Raw genomic sequence first — 25,437 nt, 5'->3', positions numbered from 1 at the left:
AAGACAGCAAGGGTTACACCAATACATGAAGGTGGTGACCCTACAGATGTAAACAACTATAGGCCAATATCAAACTTACCATTGCTATCCAAAATCTTCAAGAAACTCGTGCACAGGAGACTATATTCATTTATAACGGCACAAAACATACTCAAACCCTGCCAATTTGGATTCAGGAAAAATATAAGCACTAATGATGCAATTGTAAAAATGCTAGATCTGCTTAGCACAGCATTGGAAAATAAGGAATATCCGCTAGGAATTTTTATTGACCTAAGAAAAGCCTTTGACACAGTAGACCACGGCATCCTATTCCACAAACTTGACCATTATGGTATAAGAGGCCATGCGATTGCATATTTCAAATCCTGCCTTACTAATAGGTATCAGTATGTCACCATTAAAGACACAGCCTCATCAACACGTCCACTTGATTCTGGAGTTCCGCAGGGAAGTGTCCTTGGTCCCCTGCTCTTCCTCATTTACATTAATGATCTTCCAAACGTATCCCAACACCTGAAACCCATTCTCTTTGCTGACGACACGACTTACGTCATCTCCCACCCTAATCTTGCCACCCTCAACACCATTGTCAACGAGGAGCTGCTCAAAATTCTGACTTGGATGACAGCCAATAAACTTACACTTAACACTGACAAAACCTAGTACATTATGTTTGGTAGCAGAGCAGGTGTTGTGCAACTTAACATTAAGATTGACAACACTCTAATTGCCAGACATAATGAGGGCAAATTCCTAGGTCTATACCTCGACAACAGCCCAAATTTCAGCACCCATATCCATCACATAAAAAAAGCATCCAAAACGGTGGGGATCCTCTCCAAGATACGATATTACGTGCCGCAAACTGCCCTTCTCACACTGTACCATTCACTCATTTATCCATACCTCACCTATGCTATTTGTGCTTGGGGGTCAACTGCAGCAACACATCTAAAGCCAATAATAACCCAACAAAAAGCTGCAGTAAGAATAATCACTAAATCCCATCCCTGGCAACACACCCCGCCACTCTTCATAGATCTAAACTTACTCCCTGTTCAGAACATCCACACTTACTACTGTGCAATCTACATCTACAGGACCTTAAATTCCAATATTAACCTTGACTTAAAATGCTTTCTTGATAGTTGTGACAGGACCCACAGGCATAACATCAGACACAAACATCTCTATGACATTCCCCGTGTCCAACTAAACCTTTACAAAAATTCAGTGTGTGTCAAAGGGCCTAAAATCTGGAACACCCTACCTGAAAACTCTAGAACTGCAGACACATTCATCACTTTCAAAACTACAGTTAGAAAACATCTTATCTCCCTGATACACCCCGTCAGCTAACTACATGTAAACCACCTGGTGGTTCACACTTACACTCACTCACCCATTGACTATAAACACAGAAATACGAATCTTACTCTTAAAATAATGAATCCTAACTAGTCATAAGTTTGCCTATGATACTCCAATATAGACACTATGTATTGTGCCAAAACAAAAGCATTCACATTGCTAAACTCACAAACTATAATGTAGTCACTTAGCCTTAAAACCATAATCTGTAATAATTTAAAGTTTAGAATTATTCTAAGTCTGCCCGAAATGCCTAGCCATGCTAAGTGTCCTAGTGGCCCCCTCTGTAATTAGTATTTTAAAACATGTAAACCACATAATATTCAAAATCTGTAAACCCTGCATTGTAATCCTTATAGAGAATAAACTTGATTGATTTATTGATTGATTAATTCTATCATGTTTCTCACCTTCTTTACCAATGGGCTGACATTAGAAGCTTTCTTTATGCCCATGGTGGCTTATTTAGCAGTTGCAAGCACAAAAATGAATGGATTGTTATTAAATGTATCATATGGATGCATTGGGTGATGGTCAGTCGCCCAGAAACAATGCCACACTGACTCTGAATGGTGTGTGGGAGCCTTTGTGTATGCATGGCCGCTGGGAGGCTGCTTGGATGCGTTCCATACGACCGCCAAATTTTGTGGGAAATCACAAAACTTTAGGCTGTATTTTAACGAAAAATATTACTGATGCTCAAAATTCTTGAAACTCAAGAAATTCGGGGGTCCACTGTATAGGGTCACGGGATGTACTCCATCCCCTTGGAATAGCATATGGCATACTACCAGACCGCATGCGGCATTATATAAATTACTGATTCACCAGTGGATATTCTTCCTTGCTGTTGCTACTCGAATGGTCATTGATAGCTAGGAAATCAAAATCAACATCACTCTCATCCACATCTGAGCCCTGGTCATAGGAGAATATAAGCTTACGCTTATGGCATTGTTAAGCTGAACATGAACCAGACAGACCAGCGCCAGAGGTCAATGTTTGAGGGTCGATGGAGTTTTCAGCACTATTTCCAACATTCTGAGCATTGCTTTTGGTCACTAACTATTGAAAACCATAGAATTCATCTTCACCTCCACCTTTGTCACTATTAGAACTGTCACTGAGGAAGACAAGATTACCAGTTCACCAGGTTGAGGTTTTTGCTACCATGAGGCATGGTGAACAATTGGTACTGAGACGGCATTCCCACAAGCCCAATTTCTTGTGTACTGCACACACCTTGACCACACAAACCCAGTTTTTTAGATGTAGGCCTATCAGCCTTCTCCCATTAAATTTGAAGCTGTTAGAATTTTGGCATAGAAATATAGCACTGACAGTGAGTTTAAACCCATAGTACTATGGCATAGACTGTGAAGGGTTAATATCAAGATTTTCTTGCATTACCAAAAAATTTTGGTTCCACTTTTTTGAAATTGCTAGAAAATTATTCTTCAGGGCTCAGCATTATGAGGGTTTAATATATTTTAAGACCATAGTATTTGCAAATCTTTAACCCTTTCAGGGTTTTGGACATACTAGTATGGCTTACGCACCAGGGTTTTTGACGTACTAGTACGCCTAAATTCTAGCACCCTCAAATCTAGTGAGAGAAAGCTGGTAGGCCAACATATGAAAGAATGGGTCTGTGTGGTCAATGTGCGCAGTATAAAAAAATCCTGCAGCACACAGTGCGTAATGAGAAAAAAAAAACTTTGAGTGTTTTTGGATTAAAACAGCGACTTTTCACTGTATTTTCGTATGGTATTTATTGTTGTATTCTAGTTTTCCTGGTCTCATTTTATAGAATGGAAGACATATTACAGAAATTGAGATGATTTTGACTGGTTTTACAATGAAAAGTACCTTGAAATTGAGCTCAAAGTAGCAGAAATGTTTGATTTTTTCCAAAGTTCAAAAGTAAACAAATCATGCTAAGCGCCCAATACACATCAACTGGTGAGTCTAATATTCTTTCACAAGTGCGCCAATGTTATTTATACCATTTCTACACTAATGCAGTAGTCTGCAGAACAGTAAGTCTTCTATTTTTTTGTGAGAATAAAAATTCAAATTGGAAAGCAAAAGAATGTAAGAGGGGCGTGGGGATGTGACTAATGAACAGAGGAAATGTTATTTTAGTGCCAGGAATGTCTTTCTTGTTTATTCTGGACCCTATTTGGAAATTGGCATCTTTTGAAATTTGTGTGAAATTTGCAAAATTGCTAAATTCTGACCACTTTATTGGATAGTTGAAATCAGTAAATGAGTGGTTTCTTTTACTCATTCGATAGACAAAATGGAGTTCTAGCGAAATAGTTATGATTTTTGTTGACTAGTGCACTGGAATTGGCCGAAAATAGGGCTCATAGTGGGCAAAATCACCTTGATACCTCAAAGGCAATGGGACCGGGCAACATCTCCCCGTGCATCCTCAGGGAGGGAGCAGATATACTGTGTGTGGGCCATTAACCACAATCTTCAACACATCCCTTGAAACCGGGCAACTGCCAGAGGTATGGAAGACCGCACATGTAGTTCCCATTTTTAAAAAAGGAGACAGAAACGAGGCACTAAACTTCAGACCAGTGTCACTGACGTGTATAGTATGCAAAGTCATGGAGAAGATTATCAGGAGGAGAGTGGTGGAGCACCTGGAACGGAACAAGATTATAAACGACAACCAGCATGGATTCATGGAAGGCAAATCCTGTGCCACAAACCTTCTGGAGTTTTATGACAAAGTTAAAGAAGTAAGACACGAGAGAGAGGGGTGGGTTGATTGCATTTTCTTGGACTGCAAGAAGGCCTTTGACACAGTTCCTCATAAGCGACTAGTGCAGAAACTAGAGGATCAGGTGCGTATAACAGGAAGGGCACTGCAATGGATCAGAGAATACCTGACAGGGAGGCAACAACGAGTCATGGTACAGGATGAGGTATCACAGTGGGCACCTGTGATAAGCGGGGTCCCACAGGGGTCAGTCCTAGGGCCAGTGCTATTTTTGGTATAAGTGAATGACATGATGGAAGGGATAGACTCAGAGGTGTCCCTGTTCACAGATGATGTGAAGTTAATGAGGAGAATTAAATCAGATGAGGATCAGACAGGACTTCAAAGAGACCTGGAGAGGCTGGACACCTGGTCCAGCAACTGGCTTCTCGAATTTAACCCCGCCAAATGCAAAGTCATGAAGATCGGGGAAGGGCAAAGAAGACCACAGACAGAGTATAGGCTAGGTGGCCAAAGACTACACACATCGCTCAAGGAGAAAGATGTTAGGAAGTACGTATTTCTTCAGCCATAGAGTAGTCAGGAAGTGGAACAGTCTGGCGAGCCATGTTGTGGAGGCAGGAACCATACATAGCTGTAAGACGAGGTATGATAAAGGTCATGGAGCAGGGAGAGAGAGGACCTAGTAGCTTTCAGTGAAGAGACAGGGCCAGGAGCTAAGTCTCGACCCCTGCAACCACAATTAGGTGAGTATGTACACACACACACGCACACACGCACACACACACGTGGCGAGGTGTCAGAGTGGGCACCTGTGACCAGCGGAGTCCCACAGGGGTCAGTCCTAGGACCAGTGCTGTTTCTGGTGCTGTTTCTGGTATATGTAAACGACATGACAGAAGGAATAGACTCCGAAGTGTCCCTGTTTGCAGATGACGTGAAGTTGATGAGAAGAATTCATTTGATCGAAGACCAGGCAGAACTACAAAGGGATCTGGACAGGCTGCAGACCTGGTCCAGCAATTGGCTCCTGGAGTTCAACCCCACCAAGTGCAAAGTCATGAAGATTGGGGAAGGGCAAAGAAGACCACAGACGGAGTACAGTCTAGGGGCCCAGAGACTACAAACCTTGCTCAAGAAAAAAGATCTTGGGGTGAGTATAACACCAGGCACATCTCCTGAAGCGCACGTCAACCAAATAACTGCTGCAGCATATGGGCGCCTAGCAAACCTCAGAACAGCATTCCAACATCTCAAATAGGAATCGTTCAGGACCCTGTACACCGTGTACATTAGGCCCATATTGGAGTATGCGGCACCAGTTTGGAACCCACACCTAGCCAAGCACGTAAAGAAACTAGAGAAAGTGCAAAGGTTTGCAACAAGACTAGTCCCAGAGCTAAGAGGTATGTCCTACGAGGAGAGGTTAAGGGAAATCAACCTGACTACACTGGAAGACAGGAGAGAGAGGGGGGACATGGTAACGACATACAAAATACGTACTGAGAGGAATTGACAAGGTGGACAAAGACAGGATGTTCCAGAGATGGGACACAGCAACAAGGGGACACAGTTGGAAGTTGAAGACACAGATGAATCACAGGGATGTTATGAAGTATTTCTTCAGCCTCAGAGTAGTCAAGAAGTGGAATAGTTTGGGAAGCGATGTAGTGGAGGCAGGCTCCATACATAGCTTTAAGCAGAGGTACGATAAAGCTCATGGTTCAGGGAGAGTGACCTAGTAGCGACCAGTGAAGAGGCGGGGCCAGGAGCTTGGACTTGACCCCTGCAACCTCAACTAGGTGAGTACAACTAGGTGAGTACACACACACACACACACACACACACACACACACACACACACACACACACACACACACACACACACACACACACACACACACACACACACACACATACACACACATACACACACACACACACACACACATACACACACATACACACACATACACACACATACACATACATATACATACATACATACATGAGATTTAAGGAAGTATTTACAGTAGAGACAGGAATGGCTCTGAGAAGACAGCACAGAGGGGAACACCAACAGGGAACATACCAACAGGTGTTGGATGACATACAAACAACAGAGGAGGAGGTGCAGAAGCTGCTAAGTGACCTTGATACCTCAAAGGCGAGGGGTCCGGACAATATCTCCCCGTGGGTCCTTAGAGAAGGAGCAGAGACGCTGTGCATGCCACTAACCTCAAATCTTCAATACATCCCTTGAAACTGGGCAACTACCTGAGGTATGGAAGACGGCAAATGTAATCCCCATTTTTAAGAAAGGAGACAGAATCGAGGCACTAAACTACAGACCAGTGTCTCTGACGTGTATAGTATGCAAAGTCATGGAGAAGATTATCAGGAGGAGAGTGGTGGAGCACCTGGAACGAAACAAGATTATAAACAACAACCAGCCGGATTCATGGAAGGCAAATCCTGTGTCACAAAGCTTCTGGAGTTTTATGACAAGGTAACAGAAGTAAGAAACGAGAGAGACGGGTGGGTTGATTGCATTTTCCTGGACTGCAGGAAGGCCTTCGACACAGTTCCTCACAAGAGATTAGTGCAGAAACTGGAGGATCAGGCATGTATAACAGGAAGGGCACTGCAGTGGATCAGAGAATACCTGACAGGGAGGCAACAGTGGGTCATGGTACGTGATGAGGTATCACAGTGGGCTCCTGTGATGAGCTGGGTCCCACAGGGGTCAGTCCTTGGACCAGTGCTATTTTTGATATATGTGAATGACATGGTGGAAGGGATAGACTCTGAAGTGTCCCTGTTTGCAGATGATGTGAAGCTAATGAGAAGGATTAAATCGGATGAGGATCAGGCAGGCCTGCAAAGAGACCTGGATAGGCTGGACACTTGGTCCAACAACTGGCTTCTCAATTTCAACCCTGCCAAATGCAAAGTCATGAAGATTGGGGAAGGGCAAAGAAGACCGCAGACAAAGTATAGGCTAGGTGGGCAAGGGCTGCAAACCTCACTCAAGGAGAAAGATTTTGGGGTGACCATAACACCTAGCACGTCTCCGGAGACACACACCAACCAGAAAACTGCTGCAGCATATGGGCGCCTGGCAAACCTGAGAATAGCATTCCGATACCTCAGTAAGGAATCATTCAAGACACTGTACACTGTGTCCCTCAGGCCCATACTGGAGTATGCAGCACCTGTTTGGAACCCACACCTGGTCAAGCACGTCAAGAAATTAGAGGAAGTGCAAAGGTTTGCAACAAGGCTAGTTCAGGAGCTCAGGGAAATGTCCTATAAAGAAAGGTTGAGGGAAATCGGACTGACGACACTGGAGGACAGGAGGGTCAGGGGAGACATGATAACAGCATACAAAATAATGTGTGGAATAGACAAGGTGGACAGAGACAGGATGTTCCAGAGAGGGGACACAGAAACAAGGGGTCACAATTGGATGCTGAAGACTCAGACGAGTCAGAGGGATGTTAGGAATATTTCTTCAGTCATAGAGTCGTCAAGAAGTGGAATAGCCTAGCAAGTGATGTAGCGGAGGCAGGAACCATACATAGCTTTAAGACGAGGTATGACAAAGCTCAGGAAGCAGAGAGAGAGAGATCTAGTAGCAGTCAGTGAAGAGGTGGGGCCAGGAGCTGAGTCTCGACCCCGACAACCACAATTAGGTGAGTACGTACGTACACACACACACACACACACACACACACACACACACACACACACACACACCTACGCAAACCTACGGATAGCGTTCCGATACCTCAGTAAGGATTCGTTTAAGACTCTGTATATCATCTACGTCAGGCCCATACTGGAGTATGCAGCACCAGTTTGGAATCCACACCTAGTCAAGCACGTCAAGAAGTTAGAGAAAGTGCAAAGGTTTGCAACAAGACTAGTCCCAGAGCTACGGGGATTGTCCTATGAGGAAAGGTTGAGGGAAATCGGCCTGACGACACTGGAGGCCAGGAGGGTCAGGGGAGACATGATAACGACATATAAAATACTGCGCGGAATAGACGAGGTGGACAAAGACGGGATGTTCCAGAGATGGGACACAGACACAAGAGGTCACAATTGGAAGTTGAAGACTCAGATGAATCAAAGGGATGTTAGGAAGTATTTCTTCAGTCATAGAGTAGTCAGGCCATGGAATAGCCTAGAAGGTGATGTGGTAGAGGCAGGAACCATACATAGTTTTAAGGCGAGGTATGATAGAGCTCATGGGGCAGGGAGAGAGAGGACCTAGTAGCAATCAGCGAAGAGGCGGGGCCAGGAGCTGTGACTCGACCCCTGCAACCACAAATAGGTGAGTACAAATAGGTGAGTACACACACACACACACACACACATGTACATACATACATACATATCAGTGCTCCTTTGTTTTTGTTTTTGTGAATTATGTGTACAGTCAACCACTGGAATTCATGTGCCTTGTCATCTGCATGATTTGATTATACATACAACATTTTTTACTAAAGATAAGTTAACTTCACTTTCACACACTGTTTCCTAGTACCCATTCTCTTTTTGTTTGCCACAAAACTTATATGTAAAAATATTATTATTTCTTTCAAAATTCTCTCATTTCATTTTTTTTAACGTCTGTATTAAGCAGATGTGAGTTTTTTTTTTTTAACACTTGGGGCATATCCCACAAAAAATATTTAATAATTCAGAGTAGAAAATTGCTGTTATTAAGAGCTTGATTCACTTACCTTACCTATGTCAACTATTCACTTGGACTCTATGTAATATACTTAAATTTATTGTCAAAAATTTGCAAATTTTAATTATTAAGATATGCTTTATTTATATTTAGGTGGGCAAACGGCAAGTGTTCCAAAAATCTCGGCAACATCCATCACCTTACAGCTGCTCCGTGAGAAGGGCATACTGGGGCTATACCGTGGGACGGCCGCCACTATGCTACGTGATGTTTCATTTTCCATAGTATATTTCCCACTTTTTGCTCATCTCAACTCCTTAGGGCCTCGCAAGTCTGATGGTTCAGGTTTGTGACTGCTTTTCAGTAGATCAAGCTAACTTTTATTTAGCACTGTTCTCAGATTTTCTTATATATATGTATGTATGTAAAACAACCACTGTGAAAAAATAGTGGATTTCCAAGCACTTTCATGATTTCTCACATTATCACGTGTCCTTGATAATGTGAGAAATCGCAGAAGTGCTTGGATGTTCAAAAATTTTTCACAGTGGCAGTTTTGCATATTGTGATATCACCTGTTTACTGTGATCTTGTTGCATATATGTACATATACAGTAGGGCCCCACTTATACGGCGGGTTAGGTTCCAGGCTGTCGCCAGACAGCAGACATCGCCGGAAGGCAGAACGCCATTTTTTTCCTTTTATAAATGCATATAAATGCCAGACAACAAGTTTACACTAAATTATATTAAGTTTGTAATAGAACTAGGCATTAAAAACACAAAGTAAAATACATTCACAGTACATTTATTACATATCTTAAAGTATTTGTAATCTTAATGTAGGGAGAGAGGTGAGTAGTACTTATTTGTAGGAAGTCAGGTGCAGGTAGCCCAGGTGTAGGTAGCACTGGCTCCCCGTCTCATACTTAATATACGATATTTAAAACATCCCAGAGAGGTAAATTATACATTCAGTACACTCATTATTTACCTTAAAATATGTGTAGTCTTAATATAGGAAGAGAGGTGAGTAGTATTTATTTGTAGAAAGTCAGTGTAGGTAGCCAGGCTACCTACCGGCTACCTACACTGTGGTCCAGAGCCATATTATTAACATCAACATACTGTGTTCACTGAATTTAATAATTTCTAACCGCTACCTTTAGATGCCATCATAAACGAAGGTAGAATTAATGAATAATTAATGCCGAAAATTGTAAACAAAAGCGGAGTGGGGGAGTGGCTGGGCCAAACGCAGATTCATACACGTTTTCTCTGATGGCTGAACAGAGAAAATGTAATGTTGTCCCTCCACCCGGCTACCACACAGCTCCACAAGTATTATTATCAGAGCATATAAAATATGCAATAAATGCCAGACAACAAGTTTACACTAACTTATATTAAGTTAGCAATAGAAATAGGCATTAAAAACACAATAAAAGGTAAGATACACACAGAGTACACTTATTACTTACCTTAAAATGTTAATATTAATGTGTGAGAGGTGAGTGGCAGGGAGTTTATTGAGTAAAATCAGAATGGCACACCATCATCCTCTAACTTGGCACTTAAAGCAAGAGGCTTACGACTACTCTTTTTATCACAGCTAACCTTAGACGCCATCGTCAATGAGAGCCAACTAGTTAACGAAAGAGTACACGAGAGAGAGAACAAGATACAGAGTTGAGACAATGTAAGAACACAAACTGAACAGGTAGTGGACGATCACTTGGTCAGGCGAAATAAATGCGTATTAATATGTGTCTAGTTTTAGTTCATTCACGTACGTTTGTAAGAGTTTGTAAAACATTTACCTCAATATTTTTTTATTATAATAATAATTACCTCACAATACAAATACTCTTACATTGTGTACAAGTTGTACAAGTTAGTTCAGAATAAACAAACACACCATTTTTAGAGTGAATGAAGATAATAATAATAATAATAATAATAATAATAATATTATTATTATTATTATTATTATTAACCCTTTGAGGGTCCGTCCCATAGATCTACGGCTTTACGTTCAGGGTCCAAACCATAGATCTACGTCATGAGCTCAGCTCACTCTGATAAACTGTGAGTGGTACATTTGGGCCTAGATATGAGAGAATACATCTATGTGGTATGTGTGCACCACATAAAACAGATCCTGCAGCACACAGTGTATAATGAGATAAAAAAAACTGAAATCATGATTTTTCGATTAAAACAGCGACTTTGCAGTGTTTTTTTGTATGTTTTTTATAGTTGTATTTGCGATTTCTAGGTCTCATTTGATAGAATGGAAGACATATTACAGAAATAGAGATGATTTTGATTGGTTTTAGCACCGGAAATGGCTTGAAACTGAGCTCAAAGTAGCAGAAATGTTAAATTTTTGCCGATATTCAAGAGTAAACAAACGACCTCACACGTCTAATACACGCCAGCTGGTGGGTCTAATATGCATTCACAAATATGGTGATGATATTTATACAATTATTACAGTATTGCATAACAGTAAATCTTCTATTTTTTGGTGTGAATAAAAATTCATTATGTGAATAAAAAATCAAAATGGAATTTATTTGTAAAGCCTCAAAACGTAACTAATGAACAGAGGAAATGTTAGTTTAGTTCCAGGAATACCTACATTGTTTATTCTGGACCCTATTTTGAAATTGGAATATTTTGAACTTTGTGTTAAATTGGCCAAATTAACAATTTCCAATCACTTTAATTTGTAGTTGAAACAGTTGACTTGGCGATTTCTTGTGCTCATTCGATAGAATAGAAGTAATACTAGTGAAATAGCTAAGAATTTGGTTGACTGGAATAATGTAATTGGCCTAAAATGGGAGTCAAAGTCGGCAAAATCTCCAATTCGTAAATATCGCTGACACATCAAAATTCGCGAGAGCATAATTTCGTCAATTTTCCATCAAATTTCGTACTTTTTGTTTTATTACCTTCACAAAAAGATTCTCTACCATTTCATAAGAAAAAATAACAAATTTTTTTTTTGAAAATTCTTGGACATTGGGGCACCACTTCAGATTTGGGCCTTGGACCCTGAAGGGGTTAATAATAATTAATAATAATATTATATTATTATTATTATTATTATTATAAAAAGCACTAAACCCACAAGGGTCGTGAATTGCTATATTTAAAGGCATACGAAAAGAATATTTTTCTACAGTTACCCCCCAGTGTTTGACTAGAGAAAACATAATTCTTCTGACACTACCTACACAGCTGCTTTGTAAACAAATCTCATATTTACATCAATTTTTATTCTGTGAGTGTATGTATCATGTTTATATGCTATGTAATGGGTTTCATGTATAATTTTGAGGAAAATATCATAGATGGATTAATGAAAATGCCTATATTGATGTAAAATAAGACATTTAGTGTGCCCAAGAGTGATTATTATTACGTAGTATTGGGGCGTCATGAGTAGAGAGAGACTTACCGATTTTAATGTGTACCTGCACACCAGCATAGTGTGTAAGTATATTTAGGTACAGGTACACATAAGTATAATTATCAGAGTATGTATAAAATATGCAGTAACTTTAAAACACTTGAAATTTTGGAAATTTTCCTGACATAATATATGTGGTCACGGCAGTTGTAAACAAACCGGATGGGGGGGCGCCGTATTTGAAAGACCGCTTGCCGTATAGCAAATTTTGGTCATAATTTGACATCGCCGTGTTAGCGGAACGCTGTAAGGCGAAACGCCGTAAAGTGGGGCCTTACTGTATATGTACTAGTGTACTATGTCCTTGAAAGTAGATACTGTATTTTCTGTAATGTTTGACTATTTTAACTTTCTTTATTGTAGATTCTTATAAATACTATCCCCTACAGGAGTATTTGCTGTGGTAGCAGAGAATCTTTTTTAATACAGCCTTCTGTTGGATGGGACATTGTGTTAAAAACTCTCATCTGATGCCAGTGTCTTTATTCCCACTTGTCAACATTTGTCATTATCTGCCATCTGTATTTTTTTTTTTTTTTTTTTAGTTGCTTTAACATTGTGAGTATCAGTGTGTATGAGTGTAGATATATACAGTACTTTTTTCTGGACATTATTATTGCTCTCATGCCTTGACAGGAGAAGCTGTCTTCTGGTGCTCATTCTTGGCTGGTTGTGCATCGGGATCCCTGGCAGCATTAGCAGTTAATCCCTTTGATGTAGTCAAAACAAGATTGCAGCTGCTATCTAAGGGTGTTAATGAAACTCAGTACAGTGGTATCATGAATGCTATAATGTGAGTTTTTTAAAACTAACCTTCTCTTCATTCATATATCAATGAATTTTAGACTGTGTTACTTGGGGCTGTATTTTTATGTTATCTCCATTATATAATTTTTATTAAAACTTTAATAATGACCAGCAGCTTACAACTGGAAAACTTGTATCCCTTGCTTAAGCTTTACTCATGACCACCAATATGTGGAGAATAAGAGGATATGATAATGTGATGAGGAGGTAAGAAATTGAGGTGATGTGATGAGAGGACAGGATGAGTATGTATAGGATATTAACCCTCTCAGGGTTTCGGCCGTACTAGTACGGCTTACGCGCCAGGGTTTTTGACGTACTAATACGCATAAATTCTAGCACCTTCAAATCTCGCGGGAAAAGGCTGGTAGGCCTAGATGTGAGAGAATGGGTCTGTGTGGTGGGTGTGTGCAGTAGAAAAAAAATCTGGGACCCAGTGGCGCATTGTGGGAACGCCATGTTAGTACACCTTGTCCACCATGCCTCGCGGTAAGAAGCTCCTCACTCCTTGGCGAATTGGGACACTTTTGTTCCCCAGTGACAGTTCTAATACAGATGGAAGTGCCAGTGAAGATGAGTTTCAAGGTTTTGGTGAGGTTTTGACCGAAACTAATGACCGTAATACCTGTAATAGTGAGGAAAACCCAGACGACCCTCAGCCTTCCACCTCTGGTGCTGGGCCGTCTTTTTCACACTCACTTGTACCAGAATCAAAGAGGAAACTCCTATTTTCCCAAATCCCAGACTCAGATGTGAGCATTTGTGATGATAGTGATAGTGATTATGAACTACATGCTCTTCAAACTAGTTCCAGTAGTGATAGTGAAGTGCAATATTCCCCAGTAAAGCATCAGTATATACGACGATATATGCACTCTGGTAGTGTGCCATATGCTATTCCAAGGGGAAGGAGTACATCTCGGAGTACATCCCGTGGCTGTACAACAGGAGCTGACAGTGAAAATGATGATGATAGTGTTGCAATTGGGATGGAAAATGTGCATGGTGGTTGTAGTGGTGGTGCCGGCCGTGAGGCACTAGCAGTGGCCCATGCTGTCACCCACACTGCCACCCACGCCGCTGCCTCAGCTGATCTACAACAAAGGCCACCATCCCCCACCCACCCACCACACCAGCCTCCACAACCAAAACCTCCACAACCACCTGTCATTGTCCAGTACCCACTAGCAGATCGCACCGGGGATTGGCAGGAAGCTGCCAATTTTGTTCCAAATCCCCACCAGTTTGATGATAGCCAAAGTGGAATACAGCCATGTTGTACACTGGGAAACAATGCCAGTGAACTGGAATGTTTCGAGTTATTCTTTGACGAACCCCTGATGGAAAGTACATTGTCATGGAAAGCAACACATACTACGAGTACACCATGGCAAACACAATACTTTCACCAAAATCACGTCTACACCAGTGGAAGGAGACAACTGTGGCTGAGATGTATGTTTTCTTTGCCATAATAATGCTTATGCCACATGTGTATAAGCACAGTGTGAAATCATACTGGTCAACAGACCGCCTGATTGCAACCCCAGGTTTTAGTGATATAATGCCAGTGAATGGATTTGTGCTACTGTTACGTATGCTTCACTTCTCAGACAAAATCAGGCCTGACAGAAATCACAGGTTATATAAGATTAGGCATGTGTTTGTGTATCTGAAAGAGAAATTCAATATGTATTTTTATCCCTTCAGGAAGCTTGTAATTAACGAGTCTGATTCTGTTCAAAGGAAGACTCTCTCTCAAGCAGTACATACCAAGCAAGAGGAAACGCTCTGGTATAAAGTTGATTGTGCTTTGTGATTGTTACAGTGGTCTGGTATTGGATATTATTGTGTACACTGGAAGTTATACATTGCAAAATACCAGGAAGTTATTGGGCATCTCTGGTGATGTGGTTAGAACAATGATAGAACCATACCTTGGTAAGGGGCATATATTATACAGTGGACCCCCGCATACCGTTGGCATCACATAACGTTAAATCCACATAACGCTACATTTTATCGCCAAGATTTTGCCTCGCATACCGCTAAAAAACCCGCTCAACGCTGTTCGTCCGAGACGCGTCTAATGTGCGCCCTTAGCCAGCCTCACATGTTCCGCTGGTGGCATTGTTTACAAGCCAGCCTCCGCGGTAACATCCAAGCATACAATCGGAACATTTCGTATTATTACAGTGTTTCTGGTGATTTTATCTGCAAAATAAGTGACCATGGGCCCCAAGAAAGCTTCTAGTGCCAACCCTACAGCAATAAGGGTGAGAATTATGATAGAGATGAAGAATGAGATCATTGATAAGTATGAAAGTGGAGTGCATGTCTCCGAGCTGGCCAGGTTGTATAGTAAACCCCAATCAACCATCGCTACTATTATGGGCAACAAAAAGGCAATCAAGGAAGCTGTTCTTGCCAAAGGTTTAACTGTGTTTTCGAAACAGAGATCGCAAGTGATGGAAGATGTTGAGAGACTCTTATTGGTGTGGATAAATGAGAAACAGATAGCAGGAGATAGCATCTCTCAAGTGATCATAAGTGAAAAGGCTAGGAAGTTGCATGAGGATTTAATTAAAAAAATGCCTGCAACTAGTGATGATGTGAGTGAATTTAAGGCCAGCAAAGGTTGGTTTGAGAGATTTAAGAGGCGTAGTGGCATACATAGTGTGATAAGGCATGGTGAGGCTGCCAGTTCGGACCACAAAGCAGCTGAAAAATATGTGCAGGAATTCAAGGAGTACATAGAAACTGAAGGACTGAAACCTGAACAAGTGTTTAATTGTGATGAAACAGGCCTGTTTTGGAAGAAAATGCCAAGCAGAACCTACATTACTCAGGAGGAAAAGGCACTCCCAGGACATAAGCCTATGAAAGACAGGCTTACTCTGTTGATGTGTTCCAATGCTACTGGTGATTGCAAAGTGAAGCCTTTATTAGTGTATCACTCTGAAACTCCCAGACCGTTCAGGCAAAAGAATGTCCTCAAGGAAAATTTGTGTGTGCTGTGGAGGGCAAACAGTAAGGCATAGGTCACTAGGGACTTTTTCTATGACTGGTTACACCATGCATTTGCCCCCAATGTGAAAGATTACCTAACTGAAAAGAAATTAGAACTTAAGTGCCTCCTGGTGTTAGACAATGCCCCTGGTCATCCTACAGACGTGGCAGAGCGACTTTATGGGGACATGAAATTCATTAAGGTGAAGTTTTTGCCTCCTAATACCACTCCTCTCCTGCAGCCCATGGACCAGCAGGTTATTGCAAACTTCAAAAAACTATACACAAAAGCTCTGAAAGGTGCTTTGTAGTGACCTCAGAAACTCAACTGACTCTAAGAGAGTTTTGGAGAGATCACTTTAATATCCTCAATTGTGTAAACCTTATAGGTAATGCTTGGGAGGGAGTGACTAAGAGGACCTTGAACTCTGCTTGGAAGAAACTGTGGCCAGAATGTGTAGACCAAAGGGATTTTGAAGGGTTTCAGGCTAACCCTGAGAATCCTATGCCAGTTGAGGAATCCATTATGGCATTGGGAAAGTCCTTGGGGTTGGAGGTTAGTGGGGATGATGTGGAAGAGTTGGTGGAGGAGGACAATGAAGAACTAACCACTGATGAGCTGATAGATCAACTTCAACAGCAAGAGGCCAGACCTGAGGAAACTAGTTCGAAGGAGGGGAGAGAGAAATTGAAGAAATTGCCTACTACAAATATTAAGGAAATCTGTGCAAAGTGGCTTGAAGCGCAAACCTTCATGGATGAAAATCACCCTCACACAGCTATTGCAAGCCGTGCTGGTGACTATTACACTGACAATGTTGTGAAACACTTTAGGGAAGTCATAAAGGAACGAGAGGTACAGGCCACTATGGACAGACATGTTGTGCGACAGAACTCCAGTGACTCTGAAGCTGGTCCTAGTGGCATTAAAAGAAGAAGGGAAGTAACCCCAGAAAAGGACTTGACACCTCAAGTCTTAATGGAAGGGGATTCCCCTTCTAAACACTAACACTCTCTCCTCCTCCCATCCCATCAATCATCACCAGATCTTCAATAAAAGTAAGTGTCATGTAATTGTGCATGCCTTTTTCAGTTTGTGTGTATTAAAATTAATATTTCATGAGGTAAAAATTTTTTTTTTTCATACTTTGGGGTGTCTTGCACCGATTAATTTGATTTCTATTATTTCTTATGGGGAAAATTCATTCGCATAATGATAATTTCGCATAACAATGAGCTCTCTTGCACGGATTAATATCACTATGCGGGGGTCCACTGTATACAGATAACTGGTACACAAGCCCTACACTCAGTGATTTTTTGCGAGTGAACATGACAGATCTGTGTGCCACAGTGCGTGCAAATCGGAAACATATGCCCAGGTTTGACGCTGGCACTCGTAGAGGTGAGGTGCAGGCGTTTGCTGCTAATGACATCATGGCATTTCGGTGGCATGACAAACGAGATGTCACACTGTTGTCATCAGTTCACCCTAATGAAATGGAAGACACTGGCAGGCAGCATAGAGAAAGCAATGAACCCATTCTAAAACCTGCAGCTGTGATGGACTACACCTTCAATATGCGTTCAGTGGACAAATGTGACATGCAGATTGGGTTTGCTGATTGTGTTCGCAAGAGTTATAAGTGGTACGTAAAACTCTTTTTCCATCTTCTGGACATTTCCATGCTCAATGCTTATAATAAGTATAAGATGAGGACCAGAAACAAACCACAATATGGTGAATTCTGTTTGTCTGTCATCAGACAAATGGTATTCAAGTATCGAGGAAGAACACCTGCAATAGACCGCCCACCAAATTTTCAACAACTTCTTTCTCGTCTGAAGCATGGTGATCACTTCCTGGTAAAACTGCCTGCTACTGCTTTCAAGAAAAAGGCTCAGAAGAGGTGTTATGTCTGTGCACATACAAAAAAATGTCCACAACAACGCAGAGGCACTCGTTTTGTGTGAGGAGTGTAAAACACCACTGTGCATGACACCATGTTTCAAAGACTTCCACAGGCCGCAGAACTTCTAGAAACATTCCCTGTGACTGTATTTTTTTTTTTTTTGTTAACAAGTCGGCCGTCTCCCACCGAGGCAGGGTGACCCAAAAAAGAAAGAAAATCCCCAAAAAGAAAATACTTTCATCATTCAATACTTTCACCTCACTCACACATAATCACTGTTTTTGCAGAGGTGCTCAGAACACAACAGTTTAGAAGCATATACCTATAAAGATACACAACATATCCCTCCAAACTGCTAATATTCCGAACCCCTCCTTTAGAGTGCAGGCATTGTACTTCCCATTTCCAGGACTCGAGTCCGGCTATATAAAAATAACCAGTTTCCCTGAATCCCTTCACTAAATATTACCCTGATCACACTCCAACAGATCGTCAGGTTCCAAATACCATTCATCTCCATTCACTCCTATCTAACATGCTCACGCACGCTTGCTGGAAGTCCAAGCCCTTCGCCCACTAAACCTCCTTTACCCCCTCCCTCCAACCTTTTCGAGGATGACCACTACCCCGCCTTCCTTCCCCTACAGATTTATACGCTCTCCATGTCATTCTACTTTGATCCATTCTCTCTAAATGACCAAACTACCTCAACAACCCCTCTTCAGCCCTCTGACTAATACTTTTATAAACTCCACACCTTCTCCTAATTTCCACACTCCGAATTTTCTGCATAATATTTACACCACACATTGCCCTTAGACAGGACATCTCCACTGCCTCCAGCCACCTCCTCTCTGCTGCATTCGCAACCCAAGCTTCACACCCATATAAGAGTGTTGGTACTACTATACTTTCATACATTCCCTTCTTTGCCTCCATAGATAACGTTTTTTGTCTCCACATATACCTCAATGCACCACTCACCTTTTTTCCCTCATCAATTCTATGATTAACCTCATCCTTCATAAATCCATCCACTGACACGTCAACTCCCAAGTATCTGAAAACATTCACTTCTTCCACACTCCTCCCCAATTTGATATCCAATTTTTCTTTATCTAAATCATTTGATACCCCTCATCACCTTACCCTTTTCTATGTTCACTTTCAACTTTCTACCTTTACATACACTCCCAAACTCATCCACTAACCTTTGCAATTATTCTTTAGAATCTCCCATAAGCACAGTATCATCAGCAAAAAGCAACTGTGTCAATTCCCATTTTGTATTTGATTCCCCATAATTTAATCCCACCCCTCTCCCGAACACCCTATCATTTACTTCTTTTACAACCCCATCTATAAATATATTAAACAACCATGGTGACATAACACATCCCTGTCTAAGACCTACTTTTACCGGGAAGTAGTCTCCCTCTCTTCTACACACCCTAACCTGAGCCTCACTATCCTCATAAAAACTCTTTACAGCATTTAGTAACTTACCACCTATTCCATATACTTGCAACATCTGCCACATTGCTCCCCTATCCACTCTATCATATGCCTTTTCTAAATCCATAAATGCAATAAAAACTTCCCTACCTTTATCTAAATACTGTTCACATATATGCTTCAATGTAAACACTTGATCTACACATCCCCTACCCACTCTGAAACCTCCTTGCTCATCCGCAATCCTACATTCTGTCTTACCTCTAATTCTTTCAATTATAACCCTACCGTACACTTTTCCTGGTATACTCAATAAACTTATTCCTCTATAATTTTTACAATCTCTTTTGTCCCCTTTCCCTTTATATAAAAGGACTATACATGCTCTCTGCCAATCCTTAGGTACCTTCCCCTCTTTCATACATTTATTAAACAAAAGTACCAGCCACTCCAACACTATATCCCCCCCTGCTTTTAAGATTTCTGTCATGATCCCATCAGTTCCAGCTGCTTTACCCCCTTTCATTCTACATCATGCCTCACGTACCTCCCCCACACTTACATTCTGCTCTTCTTCACTCCTAAAAGATGGTATACCTCCCTGACCAGTGCATGAAATTACCGCCTCCCTTTCTTCCTCAACATTTAAAAGTTCCTCAAAATATTCTCGCCATCTACCTAATACCTCCCTCTCCCCATCTACTAACTCCCCTACTCTGTTTTTAACTGACAAATCCATACTTTTCCTAGGCTTTCTTAACTTGTTTAACTCACTCCAAAATTTTTTCTTATTTTCATTAAAATTTCTTGACAGTGCCTCTCCCACTCTATCATCTGCTCTCCTTTTGCACTCTCTCACCACTCTCTTCACCTTTCTTTTACTCTCCATATACTCTGCTTTTCTTATAACACTTCTGCTTTGTAAAAACCTCTCATAAGCTAACTTTTTCTCTTTTATCACACCTTTTACTTCATCATTCCACCAATCACTCCTCTTTCCACCTGCCCCCACCCTCCTATAACCACAAACTTCTGCCCCACATTCTAATACTGCATTTTTAAAACTATTCCAACCCTCTTCAACCCCCCACTACTCATCTTTGCACTGTATATGTGTATATAAAATATAGAAAAATAGTAATAAACAACATTTCATATCGTTTGTGTAAACAAAATATTGACAACAGTGTTTATGCCGTTATTGTGTAGTATTGAAATAGAAATAACTTACAAAATACTGATCATATTGGTCTCACAGGCCATAAAAGTTACTTGGAAAAAGAAAAATTAAAAAATAATAGAAAATAGTACATAAAATACTAAATAAAAGAATACCGGGTGATGGCAGTCGGCGATGTTACCACACGATGCGCATTTTCTGTCAGCTTCACGCCTCCATATCTCGGTAAGTATTGATGGTAAAAAAATTTTGTTTAGCCTGTAATGTTTAGAAAAAAAAACTATTTTTTCATAAGAAAAAATAATTTTTTTTTTTTTGGAAATTTGGCTTACCCTGAGAACAAGTCTCTGACAGGGCCTGTCAACCCTGAAAGGGTTAAATCAGATGATGAGGTAATATGCTGACAAGATGAGATATGAGATGATGAAATGAGATAATTTATACTATGAGATGATGAGATACAAGATGGTTGGATGATATGGTGTACAGTGGAACCTCGGTTTTTGTCATTAATTCGTTCCAGAAAGTCTGACGAAAACCAAATTTGATGAAAACTGAAGCAGTATTTCCCATAAGAAATAACATAAATCCAATTGATCCATTATAGAGAATATAGTTTTGCATACAGAAAACAATGAGAAATAAATATAAAGGAATAAGGAAATGGATAAATGAACATTTAACATCACTTTAACCTTTATTGAAGACTTGTTGGCTTATGGAAGATGGCGAGGAGGGAAGGGGGAGGAGAGGTTATCTCTACCACCCTCTACCATCATCACTACCACCCTCTTCCACCATCTCTACCACCCCATATCACCATCAGTGCCACCCTCTACCACCACCACTACCACTCTCTACCAACAAGAAACAAATTCAGATTGACTCAGAACACGTGGGATGTTTTGTGTGGACACGGGCGGACATGCACGGTATGTTGGACCACTGTCAAGTCGATGGAAACCAGGGTGATAAACGGAAACTGCGACAAAATTTTGACAAAAAAAGTCGTCAAAAACCGAATTCAACAAAAACCAGAGCAAACGAAAACCATGGTTGCACTGTACTACTAGAAATACTCCATTATACCAGTCTCCAAAACAGTAGGAATCCTCTCCAAGATATAGTACTATATACCTCAAACAGCACTACTTACAATGCAGTACTTGCTAATCTATCTCTACCACACCTATATTATTGGTGCCGGGAGATCTGGTCAAACCACCTAAAAGCAATAATAACAAAAAGCTGCTGTGTAAATGATTACTCAGTCTAGTGCTAGACAACACACACACTCACTCTTCAAAAGTTTAGACTTGAGATATGGAGTATGTACTCATACTGCTGTGCTTACTATATATAGGACAATCATTTTCAATATAAACTCTTCCTCAAGTGATATCTGCAACAGAACTCAGACATAACACAAGATGGCAAGACACAAAAACTTCTTTGATATCCCCTGAGTCCAATTCAACCTGTGTAAAAATTCAATGTTCATAAAAGGCCCTAAAATCTGGAACTCTCTGCTTAAAAAGCATCTTATATTCTTTGATGTAATCCAGACAGCAATTCATTAGTCAAACAATACCTGTCCTCATGTCCCATTTCTTGACCCAGCCATCCTTCAACTGCCATATATACTTGGTAACATATATTGTCCCATTAGATTTGTGATGCAGTTTAAGTAATGTATTGTAATTTCACTGTGTATTTAATCATACCATAAAACTGAAGATTATTGAACCAGTTAAATAATGTGTAAATGTTTTATAATTAACCATTTTGTTATCAGTGCCTTTCTTGTTGAACGTATGAGTGTATTTAAGTTACTACACAAGGATGCTTTGTCTAGTTCTTAACTAGTTGATTAGCCTTATGAGTGGTTGCCCAAAATGCATTGCATAATTAGTAGCTTTCTTTTGTGCCTGTCATTTTACTTGTGTATCTGCCCATGTTTCTACATTATGTATTCTCATAAAAATAAGGCATTATCATTATTATACTATACGAGATATGATATAGGACAAAATGACAGTAGTTTATTGGACTGTGTTTTAATAGATAAAAGATGACTTCAGGATGTTTGTGTTTATAAAGGGACAAGAGATATATCAGATCATTGTTCAGTTGTAGCTACAGTGAGAGTAAAAGAGGAGGCAGGTAGGGCAAGATATGAGCAAATATTGGTAGAAAGATGGGCTAGTGAGAATATAGGCAATGAGGTTGAAGAGGTATGAGGTGGATTTAACCCTTTCAGGGTCCATCCCTTAGATCTATGGTTTTAAAGCCAAGGTCCAAACCGTAGATCTATGCCATGAGCTCAGCTCACTCAGATAAGCTGTGAGCGGTAAATTTGGGCCTAGATATGAGAGAATACATCTATGTGGTAAGTGTGCACCACAAAAATCCTGCAGCACACGGTGCATAATAGGAAAAAAAGCTGCGACTATAATTTCGGATTAAAACAGTGATTTTGCCGTGTTTTTTCATGTTTTTTACAGTTGTATTCATGATTTCTTGGTCTCATTTCATAGAATGGAAGATATATTACAGAAACAAAGATGATTTTGATTGGTTTCAGTAAGGAAAATGGCTTGAAACTGAGCTCAGAGTAGCAGAAATGTTAAATTTTTGCCAATGTTCAAGAGTAAACAAATGTCATGTGTCTTATTCGCGTCAACTGGTGGGTCTAATATATGTTCATGAACGTGGTGATATTATTTATACAGTTATTACAATATTGCATAACAGTAAATCTTCCATTTTTTAGTGTGAATAAAAATTCATTATATGAAAAAAAATCAAAATGGAAATCATTTATAAATCCTGAAAATGTAACTAATGAACAGAAGAAATTTTAGTTTAGCACCAGGAATGCCTGCATTATTTATTCTGGACCCTATTTTGAAATTGGAATATTTTGAACTTTGTGTTAAATTGGCCAAATTACCAATTTCCTATCACTTTATTGGGTAGTTGAAACAGTTGACAGGGGGATTTTTTTGTTCAATCGATAAAATGGAAGTAATACTAGCAAAATAGCAAAGAATTTGGTAGACTGGAATAATGTAATTGGCCTAAAATGGGAGTCAGAATTGGCAAAATCGCCGTGTAAATATCGCTGAGCATCAAGATACGTGAGGGCATAGTTTTGTTGATTTTTCCATCAAATTTCGTACTTTTTGTTTTATTACCTTCAGAAAAAGATTCTACCATTTCATAAGAAAAAATAACAAAAATTTTGTTTGAAAATTCTTGGACCCTGGCTGTTACTCTGAGATTTGGCCTCTGGACCCTCAAAGGGTTAAGAATGCAGTGTTTGAGTGTTCAGCAGAAGTTTGTAGATATAGGAGGGTGAGTGTGGGAGGGAAGAAGAGCAATTGGAGGAATGATGAGATAAAGAGAGTAGTAAAAGAGAAGTTAGCCTATGAGAGGTTTTTACAAAGTTGAAGTGATACAAGAAGGGAGGATGCTTGCATGCTTTCCTTTTCCCTTATTTCTGCCTTCCATCTAGACCTCCCATCTTCCTTCCCTCCCTCCCTCTTCTTTCCCTGCCCTTACATACAGAACACATACATAGCTAATACTAAAAAAGAGTTGGCAAAAATTAAGGATCATAAAAATTTTAATTTATCGGGCATTTTTTAAACTCCACTACTCCCTTTCCCCATTAGAACCAGATAATGAATGATTAACTATACGACTATTTTTAAATAATACCATATGGACCTCATCCATAAACATGGATGGTCGTATGGTCATACTTTGAGAATTTGTAAACTAGATTAATTTCCTAAAGATATTTGATAGCAGAGTTTAAAGATTCCTTATTTGTTTTTGTGCATGTTTGTTATTACAATGTAGATATGATTTTATATTAACTAAAATACAATACGTATTATGCTAATCGGTACATGTTTTTCCAGAACAATTATGAAGGATGAAGGACCTAGAGCATTCTTCAAAGGTGGAGCATGCAGAATGATCGTAATTGCTCCTCTGTTTGGAATAGCACAGATGGTGTACTACTTTGGTGTTGGAGAAGCTATTCTTGGGTATAAGAAGTGAAAATAATAATGATAGATATATTGGGATGCATTTAGTTATTCTATTTACTATCAATGGCAACTCAGTAAAGGTTAGCTGTTTTTCAATTATTTTTTATACTAGTTTATTTTACTGTTTTTACATAACTACAGTATTTTAAAGTATATATAAATAATTGATTAGTGTTTAATTTTTACTACTGTTTGTATAGTGTACTGATAGTGTTAATGATGTTATGATTATAAGCAAATTTTATTTTAATAGAAATTTAATTCTCCCAAAAAATTTTGACAAAATTAAATAAAAAATACATGACTAATATAAGAACATAACTAAATTGAATGATAAAAAGTGTTCTACTTTTCTGGGAATTTAGAAGTTTGATTGATAGTTAAAGAACACATAATGAGACAAAACTAAAATGAATGGCCATTCCCATATGAATGTGCTACATTCTGTTTGTCAATATATGATAGTGTATGAAACTAAACATATGTTGACTCTCAGAATTGTAATAACATGATTGCAAACAAACCATGGTACAAGTGGGGAGTGATTGGTCTAGAGTTTTAAGACTCACTAGCCGCAAATTCAATTCCCACCCATTCTGTGGTTTAAATGTACAGTATTTGTTGAAGTACTTACATCGCTGCACTTTGACATTTATTTAATAAATGCAATCTGTAAAAGCGTATGGAAACTAGCAGGCAAATATTCCCCTTACCTAAC

The 25,437-nt window shown here is 39.9% G+C and overlaps 1 protein-coding gene across 5 annotated transcripts in view; it reads left to right on the top strand.

The window, feature by feature from the left end:
• The window catches only part of LOC128702205 (mitochondrial glutamate carrier 1), a 205,336-nt gene extending 180,361 nt beyond the window's left edge, over window positions 1-24,975 (top strand). For all 5 annotated transcript variants that reach the window (XM_070098002.1, XM_070098006.1, XM_070098003.1 and 2 more), the window contains 3 exons: window positions 8,967-9,158; window positions 12,931-13,087; window positions 24,588-24,975. In XM_070098002.1, coding sequence (XP_069954103.1) covers window positions 8,967-9,158; window positions 12,931-13,087; window positions 24,588-24,729 — 491 coding nt within the window. In that variant the 3' untranslated portion in view covers window positions 24,730-24,975. The remainder of the gene's footprint in view (window positions 1-8,966; window positions 9,159-12,930; window positions 13,088-24,587) is intronic.
• Window positions 24,976-25,437: the final 462 nt, after the last annotated feature.

The sequence above is a fragment of the Cherax quadricarinatus genome, chromosome 60 (assembly GCF_038502225.1).
Source record: "Cherax quadricarinatus isolate ZL_2023a chromosome 60, ASM3850222v1, whole genome shotgun sequence".
In the NCBI taxonomy this organism is placed as follows: Eukaryota; Metazoa; Arthropoda; class Malacostraca; order Decapoda; family Parastacidae; genus Cherax; species Cherax quadricarinatus.
This window is presented reverse-complemented; position numbering and strand designations above follow the sequence as displayed.